This window comes from Drosophila mauritiana, chromosome 2R (genome assembly GCF_004382145.1).
Source record: "Drosophila mauritiana strain mau12 chromosome 2R, ASM438214v1, whole genome shotgun sequence".
Classification (NCBI taxonomy): Eukaryota; Metazoa; Arthropoda; class Insecta; order Diptera; family Drosophilidae; genus Drosophila; species Drosophila mauritiana.
In genome coordinates this window covers 6,156,729-6,169,692 of record NC_046668.1, presented here as the reverse complement: position 1 = coordinate 6,169,692, position 12,964 = coordinate 6,156,729, and the positions used below count along the sequence as shown (strand labels likewise).

The following is a 12,964-nucleotide window of genomic DNA, read 5'->3' as shown; positions in this document are numbered from 1 at the left end:
GACAATTCATTTTTCAAATATAATATTGTTTGAGATTTGACCATTGATAAAATAAAAGATATATATGTTCTTATATACATTTATAAGTATAACAGCAAACTAAAATTTAAACACAGTTTCAAAAATACTGCCTACAACAAATAGTAATCGATGCAAAGGTTAGCGTACAAAACAGGCGATTACAGCGTGCGTGCTCGATCGATTAGTGACTATCGATTACCGATTACTTACCTCCCCTGAGTGCACGCGCCCACAAACTGTTTTCCACATTGATAAGCAGGTTACTCAGCTTCGCATGGAATTTATCAAAGAGTTGCAAGTCTGATTGCATGTGTGTAGTGTGTGTGATGTGTGTGTATGTGTGTGTGTCAAATAGGGGTGCAAATATCGGTTAATGAGCAAACAAAACAAACAGGAGGCAGAAAGTCTTTTCAGCAAGCTCTCACCTGAAAGCTTGCCTAAAAGTATGCTTTGAGTTATCGTTCGCCAGCCCGCAACAAATGTTGCTAAGCCCTTGGCAACATACGTATGTAGCGAGATTTCAAAAAATGTTGCCGCGCCAATTGAATTTGATTTGCACAAATTGCATGAATTGCATTTGCTCTAATCGAATCTCAGGCAATCTGGGTACTTACAGTTCTCACTCTTGGACAGCTGCCCCACTTTGACGTGGTCCAAATTGCCGCCCAGCATTTCGGCCACAATCTCCTCGACATACTCGCGGATCTTGGCCCGTTCGTCCATGTGGGCGGTTTGTCCAATCTGGCTAACGCTCTCGAATTCTGCAAGTATAGACTAGATAGTCCAAGTACTCCTTTCCCGGAATCGCACTCACGCATGCTGCTGTCGTTGCCATCGCCCACAATCGGTATGTACACCTCGCTCCTGGCCCTCATCGGATAGACAAACTTGTGCTGGTTGAAGGACATTTGCTCGGCCACCCATGAGGAGGTGTGGGCCAGCGACTCCTTGGAGCTCTGGCACAGCTGGCACTCCCACTTGGCGTCCTTGGGCCGCCAGTCGGAGCATTTCGGCCCGCGGCAAACCGATTTTCCGCAGGTGCAACATGTCACGTAGCTGCAAAAGGTTTTCCCAGATCATTACTTGAATAATAGGTCACTTAAAGGGATTTTAATTTATGAGCTTAGAGCCTTTTATGGAAATTTACTATTTAAAATGGAAGGTTTAAGTTCTGGAGGTATCGAAATAATAAAAAAGTTATTTAGATTTAACTACACTTGTTTGCATAAATAAATTTGATTTCTTTTTAGTTCGTTGAAGAGAGGATTGAATACCTACAAACGATGCAGGAGAAAGCAACAAATTCTTTTGCAAATTATACTTTGCATAGGTGTTTGTTCGAATTATTTATTATATGGCTTTCAAGCAGCCAGATTGTTGTTCAAACAAACGAATAGATTTCGGCAGAAATGCTGTGATATCAGTAACATCAACAATGCCAAACTGGTATTTCTACTCACTTTTTGGCACTGCTCAGATCCAGGTCCGCACAGCAGACGTTGCAGGCGTGATCCTCGCTGCTGGACTCCTCCTTCCTCCACTTCTTATTGGCTAGTTTGCTGGAAGAGACAAGGCGGAAGGAAGCGCGCGTTATTTCGAGAATTTGGATGGTGGTGGAAACCAGACGATTAGTTAGGTCGCGGTTCTGGTGATTAGCCGGGGTCATTCAACGGCCAGAAGGTCGTTGGCTGAAACTCAGCTCAATTAGTCGGTAGCCATTGATCGTGCTGCTTCTGGCTTTTGGACCGACTAGCATGTAGTGGGCAGTCCCCACCCAAACGCAATTGCATGGGGCAATTGACTTTCTCCCGGCTGTTAAATCCCGCCAATTGCATAACAACGCAAACCCGTTGGACCAGGCAAACAAAAAGGCAATGGGGCTTCGAACCGAGTTTAATCAACTTAGGCGAAATGGCCTGGCTTAAAGTATACATGTACATCTATCACACACAGCTTACAATCTAAGAGGCAGTGCGTCTGGCTGCCTCGATATGCATTCGGATTATGTCAGTCACTTACAGTTCTTACACAAGAGAGAAGAAGGGAATTCCTGGGTGTCTTGTACGTGCTCGAAATGAGAAATCGGCCAGCGGATCGCCGCTCAACTTATTCAAATGGCAAAATTCGCAATTTCGCTTACAAACAAACAAATATAATTTAAGGAAAAAGCCAACCGTACACGGCCATCGAAAACATTCAAAAAACCAGCACAGGCCGACGAAAGCGATTGAAAGCACAAGGTGTAGGAGAGATGCTCAGTCAGTATAGCCGCTTAAAACCGATCTAATTCAAAATATACACATATAAGTCTAAGCCTAAGTCTTCTAAGTGGGCAGATGCTGCTGCTGCTGCTGCTGCTGTTGTTGCTGCTGTCGATGGAATCGCATCCTCCTGCGCGCCCAGTACTCGTAGTTGTTCTCCAGATTCTCGTAGTAGATCTGCTCCTCGCCATCCGGGCCCCCGTTCTCCTCCCAATCCTCGGCGGGCGGTCCGAGCACCGGATCAGTGGTGGTCAGCTTGAGCAGCACCACCTCCATGGTGCAGGCCATGAAGAGGAAGCCCAGCACCGCGAAGCTGATGGGCAGGCACATCAGCCGCTCCACCTGGCACAACACCACCGCGGAGAAGAGCATTCTCCCTGGAACTCGATCGACGGCTGGATCTGTGCTTGATTCTCTGCCGTGTGGTGTGGTCTGCGGGGCTGTTCTCCAGGTGTCCGGATCGGGTTTTCAGGTATTCGAAATGTTTGTCGACTGATTAGCGCCGTTGGGCTTGCTAGGATTTGGCATGGCACTCGCGTTGAACCGATTTCGCCAATGGAAGCACTTAATGCCAATTCGCTATCAAATCGCGATCCGCGTCCCACGACACTGACAACTTTCTCGCACAAGGTTCGCCTTTGTTATGCGCAGTTGGCTTTGAGAGTCGGCGGTCAACAGCTGAGACATCGGGTCTCTATGGCTCCACATAGCCAGAGCTATGGAGCTGTGGCCTCTCCACAGAACCACACTGGCACTGGCACAGCCACAGCCGTAACCCATGCCGGTTTCGATCGTGGAGAGCGGGAATCCACTGCCGCTCTCTCTCGCTCTCTGTCTCTCTCTCTCTGCCTCTCTCTCTCTGTCTAGCGCTAAACAAACTCGTCAATGACGTAAGTTGGAGTCCCCCTGCACACGATCCCGTCGGACGGGTCGACATGTCTATGTGGCGGACTGGGAGCCATGACTGCGCACATTTCCATGCAGATTTATCGCCTTTCTTCTCCGATTAGTGTGGTCCGATCAGATCCGATCCAAGATCTGGAAACCTGGTCGAGCAGGAACCGTTTTGGAGGAGCTACACATACGTGGTCGAAGATCATCGAGCATCATCGCCTGTCTGCTGCATTCATTTGTCGACTAATTTATTTTTGGCAATATTTTTCCCGCTCGCCGTCTCGGCCTGAACTTCATTAATTTCCAAATGCTAATTGTGAGAAACATTCCGCAAACGAGTTGGCTAGGTTCTTGTCTAGCCAAATACTAATACTATATATAATGTATGCATGCTGTGAGCGGTTTATAAACTAATCAATCGACTTCTAGCTGGATTCGAGTTTTAATCACTATTTTGGCAACAAATGGCGCCACGGAGCGGCAACACTTTCATCCGCATAAAGCCCGTGGAAGTTTTCAAGCTGCGATCTCATGCATCAAGATTTCGAGATTCCCTAGAAATCTGTGCTGGGAATCTGGGTTAATATATGTATGTGAGTCTCATGTGTCCACCATTAGCATATTCCCGCACAAGAAAGCGTCAAGCCCTCAGTTTGTGTCAGGTTATTAATATCCCAACAGGGCCAGAAGCTTTCACAAACGCTCCATTGATAGCATAATCTACAGAATTTCCCAGAACTTCGAGCCGGAGATTAATAAATTCTTGGTAGAAGAAGCGAGCAAGTGGCATCGTAAATTGTTTTATTGATATGAGTGTAATAATCATTTCATTATCTCCGAGTTTACTATCCGACTCTCGTGAGATCATCATCAACCGTATCTAAATGGATTCATGAATTATCTCGAATATATCTTTATATTTCACCTCGCCAAATCTTCAATTTATTTAATATCAAATTAAACTCCTAAGCCTAAAAGCATGCTTTATTACGAAGATAACGATTTTCAACGGCCTTTACCACAAGCAAATACTGCCCAATAGTGAGTAAATATTATCGCATTAGTTTAAACATTTTCCACAACTTGTTATTGTTCTCACAATTGGTTTTGAAAGCACTAAAAACACTTCGTTTCGCGGCTTTTCACTTGCCACAAGGCCAAAATAACTGGTTTCTTCTCACTTTAATGGCGAATAAAACCCAGAATTTCTGTGCATATCTAAACTCAGCCATCGCCAGAGTTAATTGCATTTAGCAGCTGACTTTCCACAGTTCCACAACTCGTTTGGCTTCATTAAACGTCGTCTTTAAGACCCGGAAATTAATAAGTTTATAATTCACTCAACGAACTGAAAGCTCTAAGAAAATGGTACTCATATAAACTTTAGTTTTCCTGTTTATGTTTTAAGGCTTTTCCTTGCTTAAATATATAAGAATATTGCTCCACCCTGTGATGTTAAGATACAAATTTATGATGTACGTATTCTTTACTTAAAAAATATAAAAAAAACTAAATATATGCATTACCCAGAGCCTTATAGTTTCGATACGCACATTACCCTAATACACTGAAAAATGATGTGTAACTGCCGTCGCAATAATAATACAAACAACGTTGTCAACAAAACGGCTAATTAAGATGCCATTGAAAAGGTGACGAAAGGCCAACAATTGTGGGCGTTGTTAGCCATGGCCAATTGTGATTGCCAATTTGTGACGCTTTTAAAGGAAAAAGCAGCTGGCGGGGGCGGTAAAAGTTGTGCCCTTTGTTGGCCAACGACTTCCGCTGGCCATTCTTCGAGATTCTATCGTTCTTGTGGCCGGATTCGCGAGGAGTCAATGACAGCTCGTCTGGGTCTGGACTGGCAGTGTTATGAAACGTCTAACGGACCGAGGCACAACAGGTGCTGCAGAAATTGGAGGCAGGTGGCGGCGATTGCGCAATCCTTAATTAAGGCGAAGCTACGCACTCCATGCCCAAAGTGAGCAACTGCATCGCCATCGCCGTCGTCGGGGCAAGTAGCAAATGGCAAATGGTAGCTGGTGGAAAACGGCGACTGGAGAAATGGCAACAATTATGTCAAATCTCCCCAGCTCGGCCATTTCCCACACGCAAACGCAATCAAGTCATGCGAAACGATGGCCACGTAACCGGGTTGAAGTTGCAGTCAAGAAAGTTTAGTTTCAGTTTCTATTCGGATTTATCTCGCGCTGCATTTGTATCTGCAGCGCTGGCTCACGTAGCCGAACTTGTATCCATCGGATGCCATGTTTTGATTTATCTCCCCGTTTGATTAACTCACCCCAAGAGCTGCTGGGCGCCACACTGCAGCAGATAGGCGCCTCCAATGAGACCCACCACGGAGGTGAGTCCCAGCAGCAGGTTCCCGCTTCCGGGTCGGTTGATTGGCAGCTCCATGAGGCAGATGTAGGGGCGCATCCAGCGCTTCAGGCACTGCGGAGTTCGCATTGAATTCAATTAAGCTATCGATTGCGCGGCATTTGCATCAGAAGCACACGCACACACACTTATCGGAAGCACCTCTGACTTAATTCCACCTCCATTGAAAACCGTAACTATACTGAATCAATGAAATACTTCACTAAACTATTTTTTACTACTTATCAGAGCCGAAAATTCTCCATGTGCGGCTATCATCTCTTTGTTAGCATTTTACCTGGTTTTCGGCCAATTCATACTTTGGCCTTAGCCTTATCAAAAGTTTTGTTTGTTCGCCTTAAATTGCCTAGATTTCGACATGAAGTTGTATGGGTAAATCATACCCTGTGCAGGGCATTTAAGTTTCGGGTATTCAGTTGCATTGGAAATAGGTAAACGTGTAATACAATTAGTTCCCGGCGAAAACATCACGTAAATAAATATTTTTGGGTACAACTCAGTGCAATTGGTCGTGACTATTGGAGGTAAATAATTTCCAGCATAATGCAAAGAACGATAAATGAAATTGTTGTCATAAATCACTCAAAGAACATTATTCATTTAAGTATGCAAATCTCGTAGTTTAGATGCAATCTCTTGAGAGAAGTTTAGAAAAACTTTGTCTGCAGTTCGAATCACGTACTAGCAGTTATTTATACGTTAATTTATTTGCCTAAGTTTTTTTCTTTGTGTTTATTTTTGCACTTTGCGATTAGCACTAATTAAACTTGATAAATGTCTGTATGTGTTTTTAGCAAAGCTCCTATCGACAGTATTGCTACTTTTCAGTGAGATCTTCTATAGAAGTGGGGAGTTGCATAATCTTAATATTTATAAAAATTATAGCTTCACTTTTGTGTGTGTGTGCGTGGTTCTAAGAATGATGTATTCAATTATCGTGCTATTCACTTCAGTTGGCATTAAAGATGTGGGTTTTATTTGTAAATTGGTTTGTTTTTTCTTTTTAGTAGTATTTTGGGAGTGGAATCTTCCCACTGAACCGAAGTGAACTTCACTGGCGAAATATCTGAATAAATAATTACCACACAATTCGATTTTCGCTTGGCTTGTTATTTCTGTTTGCAGTTACGAACGACGATTATCAATCACTTTTCGGGCAATATGCTGCTCAGTCCGCTAATTGCCATCGCCCGCCCGCCGATCACCTAGCTCCATCTTCAAAAAGGCCAAACCGTTGACAATCCCGACTGCATGACGCACAAATTGAAACAAAACATACAACAAACAGATTAAGATCACGTGGATAAGGGCCTCCAGTGCCAACGATCTTCAAGTCAAGTTAACCTGGCGATTGGAGCAGCTGACTCCGACTGCGAGTGGAGCGGCGACAGGTTTGTTTTAGCCAAGTTGAATTCGGTTTTGTTTACTTTTTTGCACAATATATATAACTGGGGTATATGGGCATTATATTGGATTTTGTTTGTCCACTTCGTTATGGCGGATCGCGTATATAGCCGACCGACCGACCGTTGATTTGATAAGAGTTCCGCTCGCGTCGGGAGATATATAACTATATATATATCTCGGTATGCGACGAAAAAGTCGCAGATAAGTGTCAAGACTATTTTGGGTGTGAGGTCACAAACGGGTGTACACTCTATCCAATTGGGTTGAATCTAGGGCCGAATGTTTCCAGGGTTTACATTTTTTTTTTAATTTTTTTTTTTTTTTTTAGGATTTGTGTGCGTTGCGGGCGAGTAACCAAATTGGAACTGGCCCTTAGTGGCGCACTGGGTCAGAGCTTTGTTGGCCATGCAACCGAGGGTGGGGGGTGGCAGGCAAATCCCCATTGAGCCGCTGAAATATGGACACTTATGAGCCACCCACCCCGTCCAATATTCGCTGGCATTCCACGTTGTCCAACGGACCTTATGCAAATGCAATTGCAAATGCCACTTGGCAGCTGCCAGTCACATGTCCGCCGCTTGGTTGGTGGCAAGAGTTTGTGGCCAAAAGAAAAAACCTACGAAATCGATTGGCCCTGCCATTGGGCATGCAAAGCTTGCGGCAATTAATTGGCATTAATCAACTTAATTATGAAACATTCGATAAGATTGCCACTCCGCTCCTCGGGCAACGTGTGGAAAAGCGAAATTATCATGGAATGGGCCAGAGATTTGGGACTTGGGTGCTCCACAGCCTAACCAGTCGATTCCGGAATGCTCTATTCGTAATTAAATGAACGGGTATTTCAAGTAAAATGATAAAATGATATCTTGAATTATTATAGAAAAACAAGAATGAAGAGGGCCCGAATTGTTTCTCCATCAAAAATATAGTTATATACGTTTATGTAGTGCAATTATCCAACTATAAAGTGAACAGACAACAATATAGTTCAAAGAGGTTTTCCAATTACGATCGCCGAACTGGGTTGGTCGTCATTATCATTCTAATGGAACTTCCCCGCCACAGTTTCCCAACCAAATTGCGAACTCATTCGAAAGCTCGGTGGTCAGAAGCAGCGGGTTTCTCCATGACAATTGTCTAAAAAAGAGTTCCCAGAAGACTCCGACTGCTCACGGAACGACTTCTGGCTGTACGAATGACATGGCTGAGTGACTGACTGACTGACTGCGCCCGAGATTTTGTCATTTCCATTTTGAGGCCGGCAAATTTGCATAAATTGATATCCGCCCGCAGTCTGCGAGATGCAGATGCATGCACCCAGTGCAGTTCGATGCAACATTGTGGGCTCCATGCGCACCCAAGTTGGCTCAGGCCAATCCCCCAGCTGCCAGTGGCTTCCGTTCTGGCCACATGGTACAGATAGTTAAGTCATCGAATTAAATGATGGAAATTAATATATATCCCTTCTGATATCAAATGGATCGACTGAATGCTTCAGAAGATTGATAAACTGGCTCTTAAATATGTTGCCTTGGACTTAATGTTGTTGACTCACCTTAATCTATCGCGCAGCTGCTGGTGGGTGAGCTGATCCCGCTGCAACACCTGGAGGATCCGTTGGCACTGGTGCAGTCGCTGGCGCCTCCTCAAGGTCGGCGACTCCGCCTCGAGCACCGCAATGCCGCTGTCCACGCTGGAGTTCAGCTGCTGCTGGACGGGATCGGGATGGGGACTGCTCTCCTGGCTGTTGCTGGTATTGCATCCTGCTGGCGATGTTGCTGGTGGCACTAGGAGCACTTCACCTGCCATGTTGCTGCTGTCGCCGCTGGGCGGTGTGTGTGTGTGTGTGTATCCGTTGCTTGTGAATCGGGAGCGGCTCTAGGCCATTTCCATTTCCGCACTCAGTGTCTCATGCAGGCGGCACTGTTTTCCATTCACGCACATGAAAGAAACACTTTTGGCAAACAAATTCGCTTCACTGCTGCTTTTTTTTAGCCCGTTTTTTGTGTGTTAATTACGCGCCAGTTACGAGCATTGTTTTGCCACTGGAAGCGGGCACTGCCGCACTGCCTCCACTTGGGCCACCGAAAATAAAAGTCGCTTACGGAGCAGCTTATCAGCCGACGCGATACACAAATTCAAGACTTCCCCTACGGGGTGCTGCTGGTATGGTGCGTGTGTGTGTGCCTGGGAGCGTTTGTTTTCGTTCTGCAATCAAAGGAATTTTGGTTTATTTTTACGGCAGAGACCCATAAACAAATGCGACGGCAGATAACGAACCCCCGCCCAGCTGCAGATAACCTGGAATCTGGCGATGCCTCATCGCTACACATCTCGAAAAAGCTACCCCGAATTCTCCGCGTTGGTCTGTCACCTTCGACTTCGTATATTCATGAGATACATTTGTATCTCAGTGTGTTGCTGCACCCAAAGTGAAATGTGCACTTCAGACAAAGTTCGCACGCCCAAATATGCTAATTTCTGGCACGTAATTACGCAGAGTGCTGCGATTCGCATCGATTCGAGGGGCGGGTTAACCCATTTGGCTCAATGGGTTAAGTGGCTCAGCGGCTTATCTTGGAAGAAGCCGGAGGCCCCAGGCTCCCAAAAACTATTTGGCAAGCGAAACTGGCCGAAACCGAAATGCGCACACAACCAACACAAATTGGAAAAGAGAAATTCTCGGCCAGCAGGCAGCATTTCTGCTCTTGGCCAACTAAATGGCAGACTTGAAACGCTGACAGTACGTCTGCCGAAGTATCTATGGATGGACAGATACGTGGATAGATGGATGGATGGATGGCCGGCGTAGCGACGCACTTGTTGTTCGGTTTCCAGAGTGTTCGTTGTTCATTTTCAGTGCTCAGTTGATGGTTTTGGACAAGGGAAACAAAAAGTGGTGGCCTGCGGGCCTCCGAAGTCATTTCTTTAGAGTTTCGAGTGAAACCCGGCTGGATGTGTGGAAATTCTCTGAATGGGATTTGCTGCGGATTCGAAAGATAGGCTGGGCTGTGCAACACCATGATATGCAGTTCCCCAAACAATGCGGCAATTAAAAGTGCATTTGCATGCATACCAAACTAAATCCGGCGTTTTGCATATCATTTTCGTAGAGGTTGGTCAACTGAAATTGATTTCCATTCCAGGTGTGTTGCCCAATATCATCAGATCTACCTGCACATACATATATGTATCTGGTGTGCCTGTTTTTGTATCTGCAAGTTGCATTTGTGCAATTTTCACACAATTGTTTGCGGCATTCGCATGGCATGTCGAATTAAGTTGTTACACTAACTAATCTGATGATTAATTAGACAACAATTTCAGATGCAATTGGGTCGCCGGCAAATGGGTCAACTCCATCCGGAGAACTGGCCAGAAGGCCGTGCTCAAGCTTCGCCTGCCTGATGATGGCTCAATTAATTATGACAGCTCATATGTACAGAGGAAAAAAAAGTGTCAGCTTTCCCATATATATAAATTCAAGGCAAGTCTTAAGTCTAGTCAAGTTATAAGTAGTACTGTACTATTAAACCTCAAAGTTCATCATGAGTAAGACCTTTGTGGCATCAATTGATTTCTATGAGACGGCACTAAATTAAGCCATTCTCACTGGTATTTGGGCCAAGTCGGTCACTATTTTCCCTCAGTGCACATTTGCAAATACTTGAAGGGAAACTATTTATCAAGCTGCGGGTGAGGAGCGGGTGACCCGCAGTCAGAGTAGCTCCTACTAACGGTTTCACACTCTCTTCCCGGCCAACTTTAATAGCCATGCCACACACATGGACCCATATATATATGTATATAGATATATGTATACATATATTGGAGCCACAGGGCGCAACCGCAACTGCCGATTCATTGGGAAATTAGTCAAAGCAATTCCACGCCAATGATGCGTTTTGTGGAGTTTCTTTTTGTGGTGAACTGAGCTGCGGCCCCCCTCCACCTCGAAAGGGGGGTGCCTCTTGCCCCTGGTGGCTGCAACAACAATCTGCTTAAATGAACGGAAGTTGGCAGTGAGACGCCGCCAGTCGCTGGTTAATACTGTTAACCGATGCTGTCCGATTGGTTTCGGTTATCTCAGTTTTCTCATTTTTCCCGCTGTTACTTGCTCACTTTTGTTCGTTTTCAATTTACGGGTGAAATGTCTGTTATTTCAGATTTTTTTCTACATTTTTTTTTGGTTTGTAAAAGTTGTTTTCACAGCCGTGGCTAGAAAATAACGAACAAACAAATTAAAGCACACACGCAGAAAATCAATGGCAGCGGAAGTGCAACCTGTGGCCATTCCTCCACAATCGGGGGTTGCACACAGGGTTCGAGCCAAGTGCACGCTAACTACAGTGGTCAACCGATAAAACGAACTGCGGAAAGTAAGAAGTGAAGGGTACACTTCACATATTTTTATTGTAACTATTCCCAGGGTTCACTTCACCATAAGTTCATTTACTTCTTTACTTAAGTTCATTTAGTGAGTAATTATCTGCGTCATTTATTTAGTTTTCTTAGTAAGTTGTTGATAAAGAATAACAGTTCCAGCAATTGCTCACGAATTCTGCACTGATTAGCATTTTTATCTAAGCTTCAATTTTGCTTAATCATTACATCGCACTCATTTTAAAGTTACACATATCCTTAGACCATCAGCAATATCAACAGAAATTATTCAGCTCGTTATTTTAAAACAGTTGTTTAGTAGGAGTGTGCACCTAATTGGTACCCCCTTTGGAACTCGCACTGTAGCAGCCTTGCTTTAGTTTTCGGCTGACATTGACACCTGTTCACCTGTGCACCCGGTCACCTGGTCACCCCTTTGGTCCCCCACTGCCGTTGGTTCTTTCCGTTTTTCGCTTTTGTCGCCTTTGTGTTTCTGTCAGTTGCTTTGCGCATGAGTCGCACGTTTAGTCGCCGCAGTTGTTGCTGCTGTCACTTTGGGCATATCGCACGCTCCAGTGACCCATTATGTACACACGAATATCTGCATATATAGTTTGTTTAGTGTGGCAGGAGTGCAGGGCCCCCCTACCAACATAATCGCACTGAATGTTTCGGTTTTTTAGACAAGGCTCAAAGGGCTGCCCTTCGAGGTCCCGCTTCAACGGTTCGAGGTTCGTAATTTGTGATTCGAGGTTCGTGATTCGGGGTTCGGTGATCGTGGATCGTGGAGCGGGGAGCGGGGGTTCGGAGTTCGAGTTTATCGCCGACGTTCGTAAGATCGTACACCACACAGCCTATGGCCAGTTCACGTACTCCTCGATTTCGAGCGCCACTCCGTTTGTGCAGAAGGTTGAAACGCGAATGAGCAGAGAGCCGCACGCTTTGAGCCGCGAGTCTCTGAGTCTGGCTTGCCGAAGTTGCGCTGCTTCAGCTTTACCGTTTGTTGTCGGCTCTCTCGTACTCGTACCCGTACTGGCAATATCTCTCTCGCCGCTCTCTTTATTGTCGCTGCTCAACAGCTGTCACGAAAATTTAGCGGCAAACTTTTGTTCTGCACTTCTCGACAGTTGTCGTCGTCTTCCACATTTTGCATTCGGCTTTTGGGGTAGAACTTGTTTTCGGGAGGGGTTGGTAAACGGGTTCCGATTTCAAGTTCGACTAGGGCCTAGGGTTCAGTCTAGGGCATGGAAAGTGCATAGTTAACCCATTCTAGGGTTAGTCGGTTTTATTTTCTGGGCTAAGTAAATATGATTTCTTTTAAAATAACGCCCATAACCTAGTACCCAATACTACACAAAGTGTTAAAATGCTTAACTGTTCCTTTCCGAGGAATCCTATTTTTAATCTAACGCAAATTACATAAAATATTATTTAATTTGAAATTTGTAATTCTCTTTTCCCTTACACTCTGAAATCTAATAATTAATAATAATATAATCATTTTAAAGTTCAGCGGAATATTTCCCGGTCTAAATGGGTTAACCATTTGCATTGCTTGGAATTGTTGTCCCAAGTACTTAACTTTTTCCTGTCTG

General features: G+C 44.8%; 2 protein-coding genes across 11 annotated transcripts in view; both read right to left on the bottom strand.

Annotated features, from left to right (window-relative positions):
- LOC117136078 (titin homolog) overlaps positions 1-12,345 on the bottom strand; it is a 36,426-nt gene extending 24,081 nt beyond the window's left edge. For 2 of the 9 annotated variants that reach the window (XM_033296735.1, XM_033296738.1), the window contains exons 1-6: positions 12,243-12,344; positions 8,542-9,194; positions 1,482-1,580; positions 836-1,077; positions 636-782; positions 232-321 (exon numbers count right to left, since the gene is read on the bottom strand). In XM_033296735.1, coding sequence (XP_033152626.1) covers positions 232-321; positions 636-782; positions 836-1,077; positions 1,482-1,580; positions 8,542-8,795 — 832 coding nt within the window. In that variant the 5' untranslated portion in view covers positions 8,796-9,194; positions 12,243-12,344. Of the gene's footprint in view, positions 1-231; positions 322-635; positions 783-835; positions 1,078-1,481; positions 1,581-5,478; positions 5,631-6,658; positions 7,827-8,541; positions 9,195-12,242 lie in introns of those variants that run through there. The other 7 variants (XM_033296736.1, XM_033296739.1, XM_033296732.1 and 4 more) reach the window with 6 other exon arrangements.
- Positions 1,897-3,022, bottom strand: LOC117136084. 2 transcript variants are annotated; one of them, XM_033296756.1, is made up of 2 exons: positions 2,693-3,022; positions 1,897-2,652 (listed from the first exon to the last, which is right to left on the bottom strand). In XM_033296756.1, coding segments are annotated over exons 1-2 (309 nt in total). In that variant the 5' UTR covers positions 2,695-3,022; the 3' UTR covers positions 1,897-2,345. The 2 variants fall into 2 exon arrangements, with proteins under 2 accessions (XP_033152647.1, XP_033152648.1); XM_033296757.1 differs by having other exon boundaries at positions 1,897-2,658; positions 2,699-3,022.
- Positions 12,346-12,964: the final 619 nt, after the last annotated feature.